This window comes from Centroberyx gerrardi, chromosome 1, assembly GCF_048128805.1.
Source record: "Centroberyx gerrardi isolate f3 chromosome 1, fCenGer3.hap1.cur.20231027, whole genome shotgun sequence".
Lineage (NCBI taxonomy): Eukaryota > Metazoa > Chordata > Actinopteri > Beryciformes > Berycidae > Centroberyx > Centroberyx gerrardi.
In genome coordinates, this window is record NC_135997.1 from 8,826,786 (window position 1) to 8,848,644 (window position 21,859).

General features: G+C 43.1%; 1 protein-coding gene across 1 annotated transcript; it reads right to left on the bottom strand.

Moving 5' to 3' along the window:
• Positions 1–12,500: 12,500 nt before the first annotated feature.
• On the bottom strand, positions 12,501–21,443 carry ppef1 (protein phosphatase, EF-hand calcium binding domain 1). Its single transcript, XM_071900424.2, has 17 exons — positions 21,389–21,443; positions 18,992–19,119; positions 18,795–18,855; positions 17,124–17,287; positions 16,653–16,767; positions 16,061–16,107; positions 15,582–15,748; positions 15,435–15,471; positions 15,056–15,205; positions 14,553–14,704; positions 14,207–14,438; positions 13,914–14,099; positions 13,631–13,773; positions 13,381–13,487; positions 13,085–13,248; positions 12,796–12,880; positions 12,501–12,700 (listed from the first exon to the last, which is right to left on the bottom strand). Exons 1-17 carry the CDS (start codon positions 21,441–21,443, stop codon positions 12,501–12,503), a joined length of 2,193 nt encoding a protein of 730 aa, XP_071756525.1.
• Between the last annotated feature and the right edge of the window lie 416 nt (positions 21,444–21,859).

Below are 21,859 nucleotides of genomic sequence, written 5' to 3' on the forward strand. Positions count from 1 at the left end.
AATGATGCGTCATTGTGAAAATATCACACACACTGCTACTGCTGAACGGACGGCTCACACCTGCATAATGTAAGTGTCGGAGAAACTACTACAGAGTTCATAGTTTCAAAATTAACATCCATGTGTTTTAAGTGAGTTTCTTGGGTCTTAGGGCTCTTAGGGTTCTGAAACCTACCCAGTACATAGAGGATCATGTAAACTTGCAAACTGTCAAGTGAGAAAATGTCACAAAACAGCAGCAACACTCTACCTGTTTCTGGTTTCTTGTATTTTCACACTAGGAGAAGGCCGGTAGAGAGGGACAGGCCGTTACAGCAAAGTACAGAGTACAGCAGAAGTCTGTCCAGTCAGTGTTTCCCAGGTTAGCCTGCAGTGTCCAGTGTTTCCCTGGGTAAACATTTCTTCCAGCTGTAGGGGGAGAGGCGGTGGGAGGCCGGGCAGGCGCATTTATATCCCCCTTTATGGTTCACACACAGGTGAGAACACCCTCCGTTCTTCCGACTGCACTCATTAATGTCTGGAGGAGAGGGAGAGAGAATTACTGTCTGTAGGCTACCTTCAAGACGGAGAATGAAACATCAAACTGAAAAGACACTTGAGCTGCGTAATGTCCCGCCATAATCACCATGATATATTAAACATAACCACTTATGCTAATGTCATTAATTAAGCTAATTAATGCACTAATTATCTGTATATGTCAACATATTTGTCTTCACATAACATACGGGTGGTATTAATTTGAACTCTGTATCTTAAATCTAATCAGATCATCTACTCTATTCATAGTATTCTCATGATGTCACATGCATTTCCTACCAATATGGTGCTTTACCATGTACACAGCTCACTGGCTGTGTTTGTCATTTGATTATAATCACCTGTTCATTTATTACAATCAGCTGTTATTTTCCTACCAAGATGGCCATGTGGTGATGTAACAGAATTCTATGAATAGGGGGAATCTGTGGTGTAAGTATGAAGTTTCTATCTCCTGGTCCTGCATACCATGTACCATGATTGTGGGACAAGTGTTTATGTGAGGATGAGTGTGTGTGTGTCCTCACTGACCCTTGCAGCGTTGTCCATCTGTTTGGAGTGTGTATCCTCTGGGGCAGATGCAGCGATGAGAACCTGGCAAGTTGACACACTGCCACTCACACCTGTTGAGCTGCAGCGTTTCCTCCTGGCACTCGTTTATATCTGTGTGTTGACGCAAAGAGTCAGCTCAGTGACGAAGGGAGAGAGGAAAGACTTCTGACAGAACAAGGTAAAGAAACCACTCAATGATATCTTTGAAGATATATTAGGATAACCGCTGTACTTTTTTAACAAACACAATATTTCTCCTACCGACACACTCCTCTCTCGGAGCTTGTGTGGTTGAATCCTCAGGCGTTGGTGCCGGTTGCTTCCTGTAGCCAGGAGGACACTGAGCGATGCAGCTGTGTCCGTCTCCGGCCAAGGCGTGCCCATACATGCAGGAGCATCGGTAGGATCCTGGGGAGTTGTGGCACTGCTCCATGCACGGCCCTCGACCCTGGCTACCAGCACACTCATCTACATCTGCACCGGAAATGACAAAAAGGGAGGTTTATGTTTATGTTTACAAGAGGTGCTTTTACTGGACGACAACTAAGCCAAAGGCTTGTGTACAGCATTATTTTATCAAATGTGTGAAGGCACTGGGACAAAGGTAGACTGAAAGAACAACATGACTTTTAGGCTGATTACAGTCACAGTTTGGCATCATGATTGATTTTAAAAACTGGACCCAATCCATGCTACAAAGCAAATTTTCCAGTGTTAACAAGTGTTGATTTTTCAGTGACGCTTATTTATTTTGGTGTTTATTGGAATATTGTTGTCCACTCATAGAACTCATCCAACTCTGATGGATGTAGACTTATGCAAACTTATGATTTTTACACTGAAATTAACACTGGCAATTTTGCTGTGCATTTAAAAGAATTTCATTCCAAAATAAGATATTGAATGATAGACTTCATGTTCTGATCAACTTCATGGTTTTTTTTGATACATAGTGCTTTGTAATACAACCCCTAATACATTCCAGGGGAATTTGAGTTAATCTGCCATAGAAACAACAGAAAAGAAAGAGGAGTGGATGTACAGTAATATTTATCCTAACCTTGGCAGTGGCCATCAGCGGTCCGAAGGCTGTAGCCAGCAGGACACTGACAGTGGAAGCTTCCAGGAGTGTTAACACAACCAAACACACAACCTGTCACTGCTACAGGCAGCAGGCACTCATCCACATCTGGGGAGAGGGGAGGGGAGCAGCAACTTAGCAAAACATTTAGAAATAAATGATATAAACAGATATACAGTACAGTACAGTCTCACACACTTGTTTCACACACACCTGTACAGGAGGTCTGGTCATGAGCCAGCTGGTAGCCGTCATTACAGCTGCACTTATAGGAGCCAAATGTGTTGACACATCTCTGCTGACACTGGTGCTGCCCTTCCACACACTCATCTAAATCTACACACACACACACACACACACACACACACACACACACAAACACACACACACATTTTTACAATTTAGTTAATACACTTAACCAGCAATTTAAAATAAGTGCAGCCACTAAATAAGTGAATGTAGACAAAAACATGCATAAACACACAAAAACACAACCACACATATTGTAACACACGCACACACACACACACAAACACACACACACACACACACACACACACACACACACACACACACACACGCACACACACACACACACACACTGAAGCACACATGCACAGTCAACGAAACACAAACACACAGTAAACACCACACAGTGAGATGAAAGAGAACAGCAACAGATGAAAGCTGGTCATGTTTCTCTACGACTCTGAATCAAGCTGGAATCTGAAACCTCACTGATGTCTCTCCATGTTTGCCTGCTGTTTTAGCCTGTAATGAGCTAACCATAAAGCAGATGTTTTCTGACTTCCTTTTCTTCGTCTTGGTCCTGTTGTAGAAGAGACAGGAAGCGAGGATGTGTGGAAAACAACTCAGCCAGGATGAACATCATCTATCCCAGCGTCCCTGGTGTGGCCTGCCATGCTGCAGAGCATCATTTTCCAATCTGATGCTTCTCTGTATACACTACCAGTCAAAAGTTTGGACATACCTAATTGAATACATTATGTTTTTCATTATCTTTAAGCCATTTTGATCTAAAGGCTTCTGCTTAAATGCTTGAAATGTGTTTCTTAGACAAATATAAATAGTGAAGTTGATCCTATGTATGAATTTCTTTCCAAAGCCTTTGCCTTTCCATCAAGGCAAAGGGCGGCTATTTTAAAGAAGCTAAAATATAAGATAGCTTTGATTTGTTTAACTCTTTTTTGATCACTGCATAATTCTATTTGTATTATTTCATAGTTTTGATGTTTTTACTATTATTCTAAAATGTGTAAAATAGTAAAAATAAAGAAAAATATGGTGTGTCCAAACGTTTGACTAGTAGTGTACCTGCCATCTTTGTTCATGGGTCAACATCCTTCCATATTCTGACATAAAGCAGAATGTGGAGGACATGGATGAGCTCTGGCTGTCAGACAGGAATGCTTCCAAGAGTTATTTCATTGCAATGGAATTCCTGGGCTAAAGCTAAACTATAATCATTTACCCATCATGTCTGTAGACAAGCTGACAGGACAGGACTATTTGTCCATCTGCACACTGATAACTGTACATAAATAATATCAGCACCTTGCACCGATGGTTCTCACAAATGACTGGTTGTCCACGACAGGAACATCGCGTGAGCAAGCACACCTAACTTGAGAACATAAATCTATTTTTAGCATAGTAAATTTCATCAAGGGGATCACGCCACCATAAATTTCACAGTTCACTTATGCTTGTCAGTGAGCCATGAAACATCAAACACATAAAACATTTGAAGGAGGTTCCCCTGCTGTGCTGTAACATGCCTCATTGCACCGTGCTTTGTTATTTGGAAGATCCCTACGGGTGCTAAGAGAGACTCAGGATGAATGCCACAGTCCTAAGGGAGCTCCGACAGCTCTGAAAAAGCAAAACATACCAATGACATGCTCACCTCTACACGTCCGCCTGTCATCCAGCAGAGTGAAGCCAGGTCTGCAGTGACACTGAGTCCCGGTCTGAGTCTGACTGAAGCTCTGGCTGTGGTTGTGGGAGTGAGAGCAGAGCTGGGAACAGCCCCCGTTGTTAACCGAACATGGTGTCAGCTCTGGGTACAGACAGACAAGACAGAGGAACAGTGAAGGAAGATAGATACTGTACAACCGGGGATGCTGTCAGAATAAGTGAAATCATTTGGTGTGTTCACTATAGACCGGTCCCTAGTCTGGCACAAGCTGACTGTCAAGGCACTTTTAGATGGTGGAGAATTGGAGACTAGCCAGTTTGAACCCACATCAGCAGAGGATGTACCTAACCAAAAACTGAACTCACTTCTACCCTTCAAATCCACATTTGGCACTATCACGTCAGAGTGCGGTGATGTGTTTAGCAGATGAAATGACGTCAGTGAGGTAACTGATGTTTAAAGCAGATAACCCACATGAAGCGGCATTACTCTGCTTGACTGAAACACACAAACTGGATGCATCTTCACATAACACAACACAGAACACATACGAGAGACCAAGTAGATAAGACGAAGGGTTTTTAAGACTTTTTTTACTTTACGATGGCACTTTTATTGGTAAGAGGGGTCAGCCAGAAATCGTCCAGTTAAAGACAAACAGCTGTAGCAGGACTAAAATGATCATTGCAAGCATGGACAGGCATACTTGACTTTTATTGTGATGGCAAGGAAGAGCATCTTGCCACAGTGAGATGCTAGTCACAACTCTTGGATAACAAATGCGCATTCTGTACATTATCTATATCTGTAAATTGAATGTATTCATGAGGTGAATAGTCTTTTACAATGCACGTCTGCATGCCTTAACACTTTCTGTACATATATATGATGACCTTCTGTAGATGCAGATATTTTCACATTGTATATATGCTGTAAATGTATTTGTTTGCTTCATATTCTCATATCCTTGTCATTTGTTTTATATTGCATATATATAGATATTTGTATAATTTCCCCACTATTTTATACTGCATAGTAGAACTTTCTGAAACAAAAAAAAATTAATGCTGAATATGCACAATATGGTATATTTTCATATTGTGCATATTCAGCATTAATTTTTTTTTGAGAAGGATATGAGAATATGAAGCAATATGTTTGTTTTACACACTTACACACATGTTCTAGTGTTGAAATTGTTGTTTGCTCATGTTTATAACCTCATTTGCCACATTATTTAGATTATATTTTTCTTTGCTGTATCGTACTACTATTACTGCTACAACGATCCAGTTTCCCCACACAGAACACTAAAAGTTTCATCCTAGCTATACTAGGGTTTGACCGATATACTTTTTTGAGGGCTGATACCGATATGGATATTTTTACACTGAAGTTGCCGATAGCCAAAATTTTGTGTTGATATTCAATATCTTTAAATTTGACAATTTTCATGCCAAAAATGTACAAATATTCTGTGTTTCCCTCAGAATTTTATTCTTGGCAGGATGGAAAAGCCTCTGAAGCAGCATTTAGACCAAAACTCTCCATACTAATAAAATTCTTTTAGGTAGTTTGGCAGCTCCTTAAGGCACAGTGCATTAGGCCTTTAAATAAAGAATTTATTTACAAAAAAACATTATTGAACAATACTAATAAAATATAAATTCAATGCAGGTTTTACAGACTGTTTTTATGTAGGTGTGGCCAAGAAGGAACCTCCTCACATCGGCGGTGGACGACATGACAAGCCGGTATCCAGTATTTGATAAAAGGCCAATATCAGCCTGATGTATTGGCAAACCAATATATCGCACTAACCCTAACCTTTACCCATTACCTGCATCATAAATCCATCTCCCCCTTCCTTGTCACTGAGCTCAATTGCAGCACGGTAAGATTACTGCAAAGAATCCAAATTATGAAACAGCATCATAACCTACCGAGACAAACAGGTGTGACTCCGCTCCATGTGCCGCCCTGCTGGCAGTAGCTGTGTACGTCTCCGTGAGCCAGTGTATAACCGGGGTAGCAGGCATACTGTATGTAATGTCTGTACTCCCTGGGACCCGGGTTTTCTACGTTACGAAAGTAGAAGGTCCCGTGAGCGGGTACAGGTGGGTAGGGGCACACAGGCCGTCTGCTGAGGGTCAAAGACCGTGTGGGAGGTTTGACGGTGACATACTTCATGAGGTATTCTGTCCAGGAGGGTCTTCGCTCGGTGGGGGTTGAAGGGGTGACATCAGACAGCGGTGCTTTCTCATTGGAGGGAGAAAGGGAGGGAAGGGAGATCGGTGAGGAGGAGGCAGTAGAGGCAATAGGGGAAGGTGATGAAGTGGAGGACAGAGCTGAGACAGAACTGACAGATTTGGAATAAGTAGAAGGAGACAAAGCGGACGGTGAAGTAAAAGCTTGTCTATGCCAAGCCCTCTGAGGCTCCAGCTTAATGCCAGTAAAGTCTGGCGGCTCCGTCACACTCTGACCAGGATCCGGCAGGCTGGTCGCTCTCACCTCCTCTTCACCCTCAGACCCAGGCTGTTGATCCTGGGCAGAGTCTCCAGTTGAACCCCTCTGTCTGGGGCCTTCAGACAACGAAGGATGCTGGAAGACAGTTCCAGCCTGGGGGTTTGCATCTGCAGGTGCGGAAGACCCAGTTACTAGTCCAGGATGAGTCACATGATCCCGGGATGTGTTGGGGACAGAGAGGCCCCCTTGGTCTCCGAACTCAAACACTTTCTCGCCACCAAGCACAGGTAGAGCTGATGCGGAGGCTTGAGTTGGTGGGAAAGTCACAGTTTCTGCCGCTGGAGAATGCTTGATCGTGGTACTTATGACGGCAGTGGCAGCTGCAGTTTGGGCCGTTGAAAATGATGATGATGATGAATATGTTGATGCTTCTGTTCCTGACATTAATGAGGTAGATGAGACAGTAGGCGATAGATGTGATTCAGTGGTGAACTGTGTAACAGGTGTCAGAGGCATTTGGGAGGCTTGTGTAACCTCCTCTGCTTCCTCAGGTGAACCTTTTGCCGATGAGCCCTTCATGCCAGTTCCTCTGTCTGGTCCCATGCTGGTCTGTCTTACAGACACTTCCTCTCTGCCAGATTTAGTTACAGGGGCTTCAATTCCCTTCTGGAATTGAGCTTTATGATGAAGGGTTTGGACCCCGTCTTTGAGGAGGACTTTAGCGTTAGGGTTTTGGACTTTTTGATTAGTCACTTTAACCCCCTCACTGTTTGAGGTGCGGGATGGCATGCGAGACGACAAGCCAAATTTTAGGTACACTTCCTTGGAGGCGGTATTAGCGAGGGCGTCGTAATGGGATTGCTGCTGGTTCTTCATAACCGAGGGAGCCTGGAGGTTCTGCTGTGTGTTTGGCTTTTGCAGGACTGCATGTGAAACAGAGCTCATCATGTCAGACTCTAGGAGGAAGAAAGGAGTAAAAAGATGAAAAGGTCATGACATAATACAATATTACACACAGATGAGTTTACTGTTGTCTTGAATAATAGATGGCTACAGGAGAAATAATGAAAAGCATAATACAAACACAAATAAAAGTGCACGCTCACCTTTGCAAACAGGCTTGGTGCTGTTCCATGTGTGGCCCTTACAGTATAGCACTGAGGGCCCATGGAGCCTAAAACCACTGTTACAGCTGAACACCGCCCAGGAGCCATCCTCATTCACACTGCTTGCCCCATGGAGCAGCGGTCCTGGGCTGCGGCAGCCAGAGCCTGAGGCAGGAGGAGAGAGACATGAAGAGTGAGAAAATGTTTAGAAAAAAAAAAAAATTAGAAAGTTATTCCTTTTGTCAAGAAAGGAAAGACAAAAATGAAATCATGACATAAATGCATGTGAATCAAGCTCCTCTTAGGACTCACCAACACAGACTGGCGGTTCCCGGCTCCAGTGCCCAGACATGCAGCTGTTAGTTTGGTATCCATGGAGCTTGTAACCAGGGTGACAGCGGAAGATCACAAGCAGCCCGCCGTACCGGAAAAAGGTGCGCCCGTTCTCCAGGTGTCTAAAACCACTGCAACTCTCAGCTCCATGCACTGTAGAAAGAGTACGATAAATACTTCCAGTTCTCCCTGTGCTTGTCTGAAACCACTGCTTCTCTTACCAACACACACACTGAGGAGAAGAAAAGGGTTGATAAACTGACAGAAGGAAATTGAAAATGAACTTGGCAGCAGGTACCTGGAGTGTGGCTGCAGAGCAGAGCGACCAGTGCCGCCAGGAGCCCCGTCTGAGCTCCCATGGAGTAGCAGAGGTGCACACAGGATGACACTGCTGTATGATCTACAGACCTGGGATACCTCTCATAAGGTTTAGAGAGGGAGGGAGGGGAGGGGAGGGGAGGAGAAGACGAGGGAGGGAGGAGTGCAGGATGGGAGGGTTGGCTGAAGAAAAGAAGGGAATACTTGGAGAGTGAAAGTGGGTGGTTTATGAGAGGTGGGGGATGAAGAGGGGAGTTGTGGCCTGGGATTACTACAGGATGGGCAGAAGGGAGGAAGGAAGGGAGGGAGGGAGGGAGGAAGGGAGGGGGTAAGAGGGTACATATGCACTGGAGAAAACCAAAACACTCTGACAGATGGATGGAAGTGTGTCAGGAGAATTGCTCTTTCTCCCTGCTTTCCTAATTCTTTGTGAGTGGCAAGGACTCTACAAATTCCAGCATACACCGTAGAACTGCGGATGTATTTCTGATGTTTGCTGTACGGAGAGGGTAAATTCTACCAGTCCACATACTTCCGGATATATACCATTCGGATGTATGTGGAAAAGGGAAAATTCTGAAATTCTGATGTAAAGCCATCAGTTGCCATGGTAAATAATCCCTCCTGTGGTATTCTGCCAGGAAACCTTATAGAGACATTAACATTTGACACCTTAGTGGCACTGATACAATGTTTTCCCTTATTGGTCACTAGTCTCAAACTGTCTTGCCTCAGAATTGATTTGATTGGTTACATTTAAAACTTAGCCCACTCCCAGACCATGAAAACCGCATATACACACACACATCCCAATAATTTGCAAATTACAGAAAACTGTGGGCAATCACGTCATTATCTTTATTAAAAAACAAACAAATGCAATTACATAAACAGAAAACCTAATCACTGCCCAACAGTTCTAAAAATGAGCCACTATGTCTTGGGTCAGTTGTCCTGGCTGCCATTGCTGTGTCCAGTTGTACTCGCTGGTGATGTGTGCCCATGTAGTGTGGGTCAGCCTCCAGTCTACCTGCAGCTCCTGGCACAAAGCAGACAACTCCTGCACTTCCTCGTCAGACTCTCGTTCGCTGGCAACTCTGGGAAAAAAGCAAACCCCTTCTAGAAATACAGCTGTACAAATATAGATCATCCTCTGACTGCATGTCAAGCCTGTCCGACTGAAACACTGTTTTGTTGTTGTTTGTAGCAACTTTGTGTCAAACGCCATTGCAGAAATATGCTTTATTGTGCCGATAAAACAGTGCGTGTGAAATATAACGTTGTTACAATGTTCACAAAACTGCCGAGGTCTCTGTCTTTTTTTTACTCTCAATACCATTTTTTTCTTCCATGCTGAAAGCCAAAGTGGAGAGAAGTCAGTAGTCTCACACAAATATAAACAATACCAGCAGAAGACAGTAACCAATAGGAAATGCCCATACTCGCCGTACAGTGAAAATCTTCCACTCACAACTTTTCTTCTTTTGGGGGGCATGGCGCAGGAGAGGGCAACCAATAATATTTGTGCATCAATGCATGGGCGCGAAACTGAACACATAGCCTAGTGCTTGTTCTCTACTGTGGATAATAAAGCTCATTTTAGATAATTGATTTAGCACTAGAACATCACCCTGGCTGGCACATGGCATTGTGATTTTTAATTTTAAATTACTGATCTGAATCTGTATCTCTTTGCTGACTGACTTCACTGCGAATGGCCCCACTGTTGTCGAATTCCTGATGCTTATGTAGAAATACTACTAGTGAAATACTAATTCAGAAAAAAACGTACTGAAGTAAAAGTATTACGAACTTAAAAAATATTCCAAAAAGTACAACTACACAAAAAAGCAATTAAATTACAGTAACATGAGTAAATGTAATTAGTTACTTCCACCCTTGGTGTGTGGTACACGCTCACACAAACCACTGTCTGCACTGGAGAAAGATACTGTGTTGTAAATATTCTGAGCAGGTCAACACTGCACATTTGTATTGTATTGTAATGTAAAACATTACATGCATAAAAGCACAGGACTGAGAAAAGGTGGCCTTTTTACTGGCAGCCTACACATTGTTCTGTGACAAAAAACAAGCAGCCACCACCATCCCAGCCCATTAGCCAGTCATCACCATATGAGCAGCTGTGACACTTAGCCAGCCATCAACCAAAACTTGTAGAATTCAAACCGGGGACTTCCAGAGAATTACACTGATCTCTGTAAATGTCCACAAAGTAAACATATGTGGCTTTTGTTGGAAATTTACAAGTCCACAGTACTTGGTTCCATTTATTTCCACATACATCTGACAAAAGTGAGCTTAAGTGTAAATTTACAAGTTCCACATTTTTCTGGATACACCTCTTCCCATGCAGTACTTGATGAATTAATATAACAGTCAATGTTCAACAGAGTTAAGAAGGTTCATTGACAAAAAAAATGAGGGGGACGTTCAGGGACCCCAACCCTGAAAGCACCATGTTTATTATTAGTCTCCATGCCTCCCTCCATTTATCTCTCTCTCTTTTCACTTTTTGTAGGCTCTGGCAACTGGTAGTTATGTGTAGTTGTGTTTAGTGTGTGTGTGTGTGTGTGTGTGTGTATGTGTGCTGCATGAGTGTGTAGATGCCTTCAGTAAAATCTGACCCCATTATTTACTCTGGCTGACAGGATGCCCGGGCCTGTTTAAGTGCTTTCACAGTTTTATAATTATAGTGGGCAGGATACCAGAGTGAACGAGCACACACACATGTACAGTATGTACACACATACACACACTCTCGCTCTCTCTCTAAAAATACACACAAAAATGTACAATAATTATAACCGTATGAGGAAATCTATTTTATAAAGCCATTTTATTCTCTTTTTGGATAACAACAGTTGGAACACAGACCAGCTGAAACACTCAAATTAGCGGCGCTCTCCCATGTGAAGGCAGCGTAGTGTTTCTATTTTCCCTAATGCTACAGACTCCAGTCATCAACACCTGTAATACTAGAGAACTGACATATAGGTGACTATGCTGCACTGCACTGGCACTACTACTGTAGACTCACTTTGTGCCTTACAAAACTGCAACTACAGTTATTTTAGTCTGGGAGAAACTTAGAGGCGATATATTAACACAAAGCTATGTCAAACTATATCTACAGTCCCAGAACCTGTTCTAGACTAATATGTTTAACACGTTCTAGCAGTTTTTTCACCTATTAGTCAAGGTTTGTGGTGGTTCTTGGTGTCTGGTCTGCACACGTCTCTGAAGGCCGCATTGAATACTGTCGTCTGCCAACATAATTCTTCTGACCTCTATATTATTATCCAGTCATTTTTCTAATCCTTAAAAGGAAAATTTCACCCTCTGATAACTCGTACACTGTTCCATATCATGAATTTATGTCCAATGCACTCCAGGAGTTACTGTATTTTGTGATGAAGTGTTGGTATTATCCTCTTTCCCTCAACACTGATTTCCTACATTTACCAAAATGACTTTCAGCAACCTCCAGAGAACGGCTGTGAAGTCGTTGCATTCAGCTGTGGGTTATATACGTGTAGGTGGAGAGAACAATAGTGATAGTGGAGTGAGAGGTTTTCAATGAGGGAAAAAGTGAGTCTCGCGCCCCTTTGTCAAAACACCTTGAGGCTACTGTCAGTGGAGAAATCGGTATCTCTGCTGCTTCTATGATGAATTTCTCCCTGTATGATTGTTGAACCGAAAATTGTGGGTCTAGAAAGAAGCCCTTGCTCTTTGATTCTGACACAAAAACACAAAACCAAAAACATGGGATGACACCAAAACCTGACGTTTACTATTAATGTGTTAGATGGCTGAAATTTTTCCTACCATCACACTCATTTATTGCTGCGCTGGAAATATCTCGACGTGACGTGACATCATCTATGTTTGCTCAGTTACCTGTGGGAATAATAAAAATACACCAAACAACAAACAGTGCCCAGAATTGTACGGCATATCGCCAATAGCTGTTTTTTTTTTAACAGCATTTAAGTGTTTCGGGGTTGATTTTTCCTTGAAGAACCCTTCCTACCTCTCTTCCTCCCTTCATTTCTCCACCAATCAGGTATGCAGGACTTCCAGAATTTCGTTTTTAAGAATGTTGCCATTCCTCCCTTCACTTATACTTCCCTCTGTCCATCTGTCAGCCTTGTTGCTGATCCTTGTTGTCCAGTTTGTGCACCACTCTGAAGGCCTCTAGGAACTCTGTGAAGTCTATACTGCCGTCCTTGTTGAAGTCGATACTGCGGGCCAGGTCATCGATGGCTCTGTCGTCGATGTCGACCCCCAGGTGGGCGCTGAAAAGACGCCAGGTGTGACGGAACTCCTCGATGGAGATCAGACCTGAACATGAACGCCCCCCGCACACACACACACAGAATTTTGAGGAATAGATTTAAAATTACTGACACTAGTTATCCAAAGAGATACTTCTTTACCTGAATGGTCTTTGTCTATAATGTTGAATATTATCTCAAGGTCTGTCCTGTATCTGAACAGAGTTTCAGCCAGGTTTGCAGTGACCTAAAAAGAAAGAAAGAAAGAAAGAAAGAAAGAAAGAAAGAAAGAAAGAAAGAAAGAAAGAAAGAAAGAAAGAAAGAAAGAAAGAAAGAAAGAAAGAAAGAAAGAAAGAAAGAAAGAAAGAAAGGACACTAGGGTCAAAGGTCAGTCACTAGACTACACCATTACTATACCATATGTATATTAGGACCTGTCTCCAGTTCTGACCTGTGGCAGTGGAAACCCCGGGCCCATGTCCTCGAAGCAGGACTGATACTCCACACTGCCATCTGGTGCCAGGTGAGCCAAGTGCGGCCGAAGAGTCCTCCAAGGCAGGTCCAGTCTCAGCACAGACTCCAGCACCTGAGCCCATTCACTGACTGACACACAGCCTGGACACACACACGTAGGGATGCGTTTACATACAGAATAAAGATACGCACTCACATAAATATGATTCATGATTTGACCCCAACCCTGGTTTGAACCACACAGAAAGACAAAAGAGGGTTTGCATATCTCACCAGTGTTATTCTGGTCACACTGCTGGAAGCCCGCCATCAGCTCAGAGCGATGGGCAAACAGCTTCTCCTGCAGAGACCTGAGAGCAGAGCCCTCAGCTGCTCGCACTCTGCGGACACACACACACACACACACACACACACACACACACATGCACACACACTTAGACTGAGCTCTTCTGTCCAGATAACTGCACCCAGCTGCTGTTAATCTGCCCCAGTTTACACCCAAATGACCACCCCAGGCACCTACCTCTGTGTTAGGGTGAGTTTGCGGGTGGTGCGGCTGACCTGGTACTGGTAGAAGCGGGGAACCAGCTCTCTGCCCAGTTTGATGTAGGCGCCGCGGTTGCTGCCCTCCTCATAGTAGTTGGAGGCTGAGAAGATGGTGATCACCTTTAGCACACACATACATGCATACACACACACAGATTTATTTTTCCAGACTTCTGTAAAAGCAGGACTTTACCTATCAGAGCAATCTTAGCGATTTGATAAAGTTTCCCCACCGCTACTTCCTCCACCAGCTAGTCTACCTGTCCACCATGACAGAGTTCGTAGCCCTCCTGTTTGCACTCATGGGAGCGGATGAGCAGCTGCAGCCCGTGGTGGAGCAGCAGTCTTTGGGTGACGTCAGGGCCGAAGTAGCAGCCTCCCCCTCTGAACGTGTTGGGACTGCAGCCCTCTTGGGTTTTAGGGTCACTCCACAAAATATCCACTATCTGCAGGGGGGAGAGGAGCAAAGTGCTGCACAAGATAGAAGAAAAACAATGCAATAGAGCAATACAAAAAAGTCTTTATTTCTTTCCGCTGCCTCCGCTCCTCTGACCTGTTTCCATTCCCGTTCGTGTTGAGGGGGCGAAGGAGGGGAGATGGAGGAGAGGGAGTCCAGGAAAGGCACATGGAGGACATCCATAGTGCAAGGCATGCTGGGAGAAGGCGGGCAAGGATGAGGCGAGAGGCAGGATGGAGTTCGAGGAGAGCAGAGAGAAGAGGAGGACGAGGAGGAGGAGGAAGACGAGGAGGCGCTGTCTTGTCGGCTCAGCCCACAGCGCCTCTTTCTACGAGAAACAGAGTAGAAGAGAAGATCTGTCAATTTTAACAAGAAGTTTAGTCGTACACTGACATCATAAAAATCAGTTATAGCTGTATGAGATAATGGGCTGCTGTCGGACCTCTGAGTCGGGGTCCTTTGGCTCTTGCCGTGGCTACGACAGCTGCCTGGTCGTGGGCTGTCGGTCGATCTCAGTCTTTTGGCCTGTCTGCAGGACCTGCTGATATCCAGCTGCTCCAAACTGTGCCTGGGAAACCTCAGTGCAGACTTTACCTAGAGGATGGAGGGAGGGAGAGAAGGGGACACCGAAAGAAAGGGAGAACAATGGTGTTGGACTTCAAGCACGGTTTTAAATTAAGTAAAGTTCTAAATTAAAGCTCCAACTGACACCGATACTCAGGAGTTATTTTGTGATGGTTATAATTGACTTTTTTTCTGTATGTTTGGCCTATTATCTGCAGGAATAAGAAAAATACACCACCAAACAAAAAAATGGGCCCAGAAATACAAGGTACACCACCAAAAGCTGTTTTTTTTTTAACAGTTTTAAAGTACTTTGGGGTGGATTTGTTAGAAAAGTGGGAAGGGGAAGGCTGGGAAGATTGGGTGTTCACTCCCTCTAACCTTGTGCCTGTCTATGGAGCTGAGGAGGTCCAGGTCAGTCTGGTCTGATATCCCTCCATGAACGATCAGGACCTTGCCGTCTATCACCGTCGCGACAGGCAGGAGGCTGAATACGTCCTGAAACAGCTGGAGAATCTTGCGGCCGTGGGTCTGGACACAGTCAGTCACACAGGAACGAAGGAATTCATTTCACAATCATGGACTGCTCAGCCATAAATAATCCACCTGCTTCCACTGGCTGTGACAGTCAGTGAAGCAGTCAGTAAGACGACCACAAGATGGCGGCAGCTACATGCTACAACTGCAGAAAGTATGATGGAGCTCTGTGCACAAAAAAAGCATAATAATCATCTTTATCCTTCAGGACCACTTACTGTACCTTGTACTTCTGCATGACTTCTTTTGTGAACCCATATCTGAAACAACAACATGTGGTGTGGTCTTTAACCAGACATCTGAGTTAATCTACCATGTCTTTATCCATGAATAAACATTTTCTTTCCCATGTACTGTTCAACCTACCCACCTGAGGTTCATTATGTGGTCTTCATGGTTTCCTCGGTTCAGATGCATGTAGTCGGGGTAAAGCAACAGGTAGGCAAACAGGAGGATGACCACCTCGATGGACTTTTTGCCCCGGTCCACAAAGTCCCCGTTAAACACATACGGCGTGTCCGCAGAGGGAAGGCCGTTCTGAACAACAGCAATGTGACATAAAGGCAACACACTGTCACAATCTTAAATCAGATCTTAAAGAAGCCTGTAACTGCATTATTGGGCTATCTGTAGTTTGAATTTGACCGTTACAACTGTTTTGTAGAAATCTTTTGTGTATTTAAACAAGAAGTAACACATAAAACATAACTATGCAGTAAAATCAATAGGAAATAATTGTTTTTCCGTGTCATCTTCATGCAATAGGACCTATATTTAAAAACTGATTTAATACCTGATGATTAATGCTAAAGTAAAAGCTTTATGGACAGCAGCAAAATGTAGCTTTACCTTATAAAATATGAGAAGTAAGTCATCAAGCCGCCCATGTAGATCACCTGAGCCAAATGAAACATCACAGGGATGGAAAAATAGGAATGAAAAAACAAAACAAAACAAATCATATAACCCTATCTACATTGGCCACTGTTTTACACTGCATGTGCAAAATTGCCTGATGGCATGAAAACGAGACGGTGAATTGCTCCACCTCAACCAAAGGGTGTGTGTTTTTGTCTTGGTCACAAGTATTCTTGAGTTTAATGAGATGCACATCTGCAGGAGAAGGCAGCCATGGAGGAGTCGTCGAGTGCCTGATCAGTGTGCAAATAAACAACATTTCCATTCTTGGAACGCTCCCCTCAAGATTCAGTCAATTGTATTTGAAACACGTTACAGACGTAAACTAACATTGAACCAGTGAGCAGGGCATTTATTTATTCAGTAGCCTGCTGTATGCTTCCCCGGCTGCTCAGCCTGCAAAACACATGGCAATGGACACACAGCAATGTAGTATCATGACACTGAATCTTTATGATCTTTATGATCAGATTGCAAAAATCTCATTGAGATGACAAGGGTAACTGAGGGAGTTGTCACCTACCACATATAGTGATCTCCTTGGTATAGGATGTTGACAAGTGGATGATGTTGGGCATCTGTTTGAGGAGCTTCTTGGTTTCATACAGCAGCTGCAGCACATACCTGGCATGGAGGGACTGGGGGAACAAACTCATCAGACCAGAATAAATACTGCTATTACATTTGCAGATGTAACACAAGGGCTAAATATAAATCCAATCCCAAATTCTCAATTCTCAAAGTCTAATTCCCAATTTCTCAATGAACCACTATTGCATTATTCAAAGTGTAGGCTACATTTGTAGTTTCAATGAAAATTCTCAATGCTGGGGAACAGGGAATGAGAAAGTCAGAGGTCAAAGTCTCGTCTCTCTTGCCATTATCACCACCGTCAAGTCGTTGCTGTCATTGATTTGCTGCACATCTCTTTCTCTCGCTCTCTGAACCTGGTCTAAAGCTCAGAGCACAGCATAAGACCCACTATACTCTGTACCTGCTGCTCCTTAAAGGCGCTGAGGAGAGCAGTAGTGTGGGAGACGGAGAGAGGGAAAGACAGCCGCGGGCCGGTGTAGGACTCCGGCACGGGGATCAGGTCATAGCAGTTCTCTCTCTCTAACCAGGGGTCGACCACTGGGTCCAGCAACTGGGAGATCAAGTCTGGAACGCACAGTGTAAAGAGCTGTAAACATACTGAGCTCGAGTCTCCTTCTGCTTGTTGAGTTTGAGAGAAATTAACTGAGTTAGAGGCCCAGGGGGGGAAAAAAAACACATTTTGCCTATTGGTATTTGTAACAAAGTCTTTTCATCTTTCTTTTTTGAGTGAAATGAACTGAGCTAGAGGGCCAGACGAGTGAAAGAAAATCAGAGTTTGTGGAGTGTGAAAAATGTGTGAACTAAATTATTTTGTGAACAAATAAAGGTTTAGCCCACTGAACTAAAATATATCATTCCAACATTTGTTTTATGTATAGCCTTTGATCTTGTAATCAATAGCTTGATACGATACGACATCTAGCTCTGTGACCTCATGCACTGTATTAGAAGTCCACTCCAATATGCTAATGCAAACTGATGGCCTCTAATTTATGCAAACAAACAGGGCATGAAGGGACCTCTACCTACAGTCCCATTTCTCTTTTGTAAATCTTTTGTCAATTTCCTTCTCTTAGTGTCTATTTTATCTCTTTCATTCACACACACACACACACACACACACGCACACACACACACAGACACATACGTATATATTTTAAATATGATCAAATGAGGATAGCCTTTCTGCGTTACTTATTTCAACCCCCATAATGTGAAATCCATGAGGACGTGTAGATTTTGAGGAATAGCACTGGCCTAAGGATTAGCTTGTCAATAGAGCATTATCCTTTTTAGCTGGATGAGTGGGTCAATACACACTTCAACCACAGCTGTGTCAGTGCAATACACCAACACATTGGCCTCCACATCCACAGTAGTTGCTAAGCAACAGGGTATACGCAATGGTTTTCTAGACCAAAATACAGGGGCATGACTAACAAAACCAATGTTAATTTGATGGAAACAGTAAAAAAAAATTCTCCTATGTTAGAACATGTAATAAAGAGAAAACAGATGTGCAGAACTGATACAACCGTTACAACATCAACCAACAATTACAGAACTGGTTGAAATTATTATTAATGTGTAATGATTGACAGTATTTTTATATTCCCAAGGTTGGTTGAACACTTTTTATAAAATATTTTTTCTCCAGAAATGCCCTTTCTTTACTCTTTAGTTCAACACAATAATACAACTACATTCTGGACGTCATCTCTCTCCTAAATACATGAATGATAAACTGCCGTACAATAACCTCATAAATGAAGTTATGGCAGTGAATGAACCTGCACACAGACAAAGATGGCCAACCAGCCCTGAAATACAAGGTGCAAACATGAATAAAAGTTTTACAGTTCCTAAGAAATATCAGAACACACTGATAATGTAACAACCAGTCTCTGTTAGACTCAAATAAAAAGCATGATGTGTTTCTAAAATAAAACCCTAACTTCACCTTCTACGGATAGATATGGATGAAGTTAGACTCTTATTTTGGAAACACATCATACTTATCTATGTATATCTTCTATATCTTATCCAGATGACAGTAGACTGGTCTCCTCACCTGGCCCGTTGCCGTTCAGCTGAGTGAAGTTGTCCAGCATGAAACTGAAGAAACTGGAGAGCTGAGGAAAGAAGTGAAATAACACTGAGCCTGTTTCTATTGCATCAGAGGTTAAGTGTTGAGATGCGTATACAGATGAGCCTACACAGGTATCTCGATCCTATAAGCAAACAAAAAAGACTTGTGGTGAAAATCACCTGTAGCTGGTCCTGCTCCCCAGCATATTCAATGGACTGGAAGATGTTCCAGGTGTACCTGCGTCTCATCTCAAGCCGGGCCATGTAGCGCCGGTACCATCTCTGGATCAAAATGGCCGCCTTCATAGCTACAGAAAAACACCAGTGTTTAAATTTTCAGCAAGTTGACTTTATTCACTCTTTATGTAGAGGTGAGACAAGTCAAAATATCTGGCCCTAGTAAAATTTGCGTACATATGATCATGAACACACACGAAAAATCCTTCCAACCTCACTCCTCAACTCCTTATTTTCCTAACACTTCCTGGCACTTCTCAAACAAACAAAAACACAGAAATGCCACAGGAATATTTTGTTACACGTGTTGTCGGGGAACTACGGCTCTGAACGCTGCACTCTGCAACTACTAGCTGTTTGTAATGAGAATGATCTACACTGCAAAAAAAGTCCATCTTAACAAGTCATTTAGTCTCATATTTAGCATTCAGATCTTATTTTTCTTAAACCAAGAGAGGTGAGATAACTTCATTTGTTTCCAATGCAGTTTCACTGCATTTCACAGGAAATTTCTAGAAATTAGTGTCAATATCTTGAACTAACTCAGAATAAAGGCAGATCACTGAACTTCTATCAAGAAAATGACACTTGATTCTACAAAATTCTTGAAACAAGTTGATTTGCATTTGAAACAAGTGAAATTATCTAAAAACACTGGCTGATTTGTTCACTTATTTTAAGAAAATTACGATTTTAGGACTCAATAATAGACTAAATGACTTGCTGAGATGAAGATTTTTTTGCAGCGTAGGAATTTAAGCTAATTCTACTGTTGCACTCATTGTAAGTCACCACTCTGAGTAAGTGCATCAGCTAAATGCCTAAAATGGAAAAACGATAATGCAAATAGACATGAGAGGAGAGCCATACATCCCCCCCAAAACACCTTCTGGTTAATCATATGGATCACAAGGCCCAGGATGAGCCACCACCCTCCGCCTCTCTTTCTCCTCCTCTCTCTCTTGCTCTCTCTCTCTCTCACACACACACACACACACACACACCATGTGTATGGCACACATCATGTATGGCACAGACTAATCTTTAGAAACGAGCAGGGCCTTACTCAGAGCAGGGCTGGGATTCTTGGCTGCTTCATCTGCGTGAAGAAAACTACAATTCAGCATAGGAAAATGGTAATTGAATAAAATCATGTGTGAGGCAGCAGCGAGACAGCGAGAGAGATAACAAGACACAGGGGAGGGCAAGAGGAACACTGGGACTGGAAAAACTGAGCAAATTAATAGAGCTTTCGGAAGAAACGGCACTCGTTAAAAACAGGAGCGAGGAGAGAGAAGGGGAACAAAGCAAAGCACCATCTGTCAAACATCTTGATGGTATCACCTAATGAGGGGGTGGCGAAGGTAAAAGATGAGCGCAACAAGTCTGTCAAAAATTTACAACTGGGGCATTGTAAAAATTAATTAGCGTCAGATTCATAATATGCAATGTGATGTGGTGGAAATAATAATAATATACTTCATACAGCACAAAACAAAGTTACAAAGCACTTTGCAGAGTTTGGAGAAAAACAAATAAAACATCAAGACAATTCCAATAAAACAATTAAAACAAATAAAATAAGAACAGTTCAATCAACAATAATAGTTACTAGGCAAAAGCCAGTTTATGACAGTGAGTTTTCCATTGTGATTTAAGAGAAAGAGGCACAGATTTCCCCTGGCAAAGAGTTCCAAAGTTCAGGGGCCCTGATGGCAAAACATCAGTCACCTTCAGTCTTTAATCTGGACTGAGGAACAGACAAGGGCTTTGTCTCAAGATCTACTGTAAGACTGCTTTTTGGCAAATAGGGAGATAAGAGCTCCATGATTTAGGCAGGGGCCAAGCCCTTTAAAGCTTTAAATGTAATTAATAAGATCTTGGAAAGTAACTGGAAGCCAGCATAAGGAGGCTAAAATAGGAGTTATATTTTCTCTTTTGTTAGCTCTCATTAAAAGCCTCATTCAAGTGATTTTGGAGCATGTACAGCAATTAGTATCCAATTTATGGGCTGTTTATGCTCAGCCAGCTTGTTTGCCGATGGACCAGGTGTATGAACATGGCACCTCTAATTTGATGCCATTGCTTTTTTCACACCTTTCCATAGTGCAAAGGGTCCAAACGTCAAAACTTTCCAGTTCAGACAGAGAGGAGGAGGAAAACATGCGTCAGTGTGGGATGGGCTGGGAGGACTGATGACGTCTATCCGGCATTTCAATCCCTCCTAACCAATAAAGTGCGTAGTGTACTTGGGGGGGGAAAAACACAACAACAAAAATCTGTCCGTTCAGGGAGAGCAGTGGATCGCTGGGACACAGTAAACCAGCCACACTTCGTTACCTGTCTCCAGTCTTTTCTCTTGTGTCTCCGTGGCAATGGAGGTGCCACAGCCCATGATGACCAACAAGGAAGTCCAGTGGTCACATGAGTCAGCGTTTCACCAGCCTGTAGCAGTGGGTCACAGCTGGTTGGTGGCATGTAACTGCTGTAAAGAGACCTGCGAGGTACAGGAGAGAGTGGGCGACTGTAGCAGGAGTGGTTGTTGGTGACCAAGCTGTAGCCAAAGGCCTGAGGAAATGTTTATTGGACATGGAAACCTTTCAGGCTATACCAAATTGTGCAACACCAACTAACATGATACCAACAGTGTTTACCTCAGCAAATTGTCCAGCTATTGGATGCAGTAGATAGGGCACCCATCTCTGCTGCAGTACTCCTGGAGAACTGTCTTTTCTTCAGCCACCTCTTTCACTTGGGCCAGGTTAGTGGTATCATCAGCAGAGTGCTTTCTGGTGAGCATAGACTTCCTGT

Excerpts from the sequence above, each read along its gene's own strand:
- ppef1 (XM_071900424.2), bottom strand. The coding sequence starts at position 21,443 with ATGGGCTGTGGCACCTCCATTGCCACGGAGACACAAGAGAAAAGACTG. Across the intron at positions 15,749-16,060 it reads TACTTCTCATATTTTATAAG|AACGGCCTTCCCTCTGCGGA; the intron begins GTAAAGCTACAT and ends GCTGTTGTTCAG. Across the intron at positions 13,774-13,913 it reads AACTCTGTCATGGTGGACAG|GTGATCACCATCTTCTCAGC; the intron begins GTAGACTAGCTG and ends TGTGTGCTAAAG.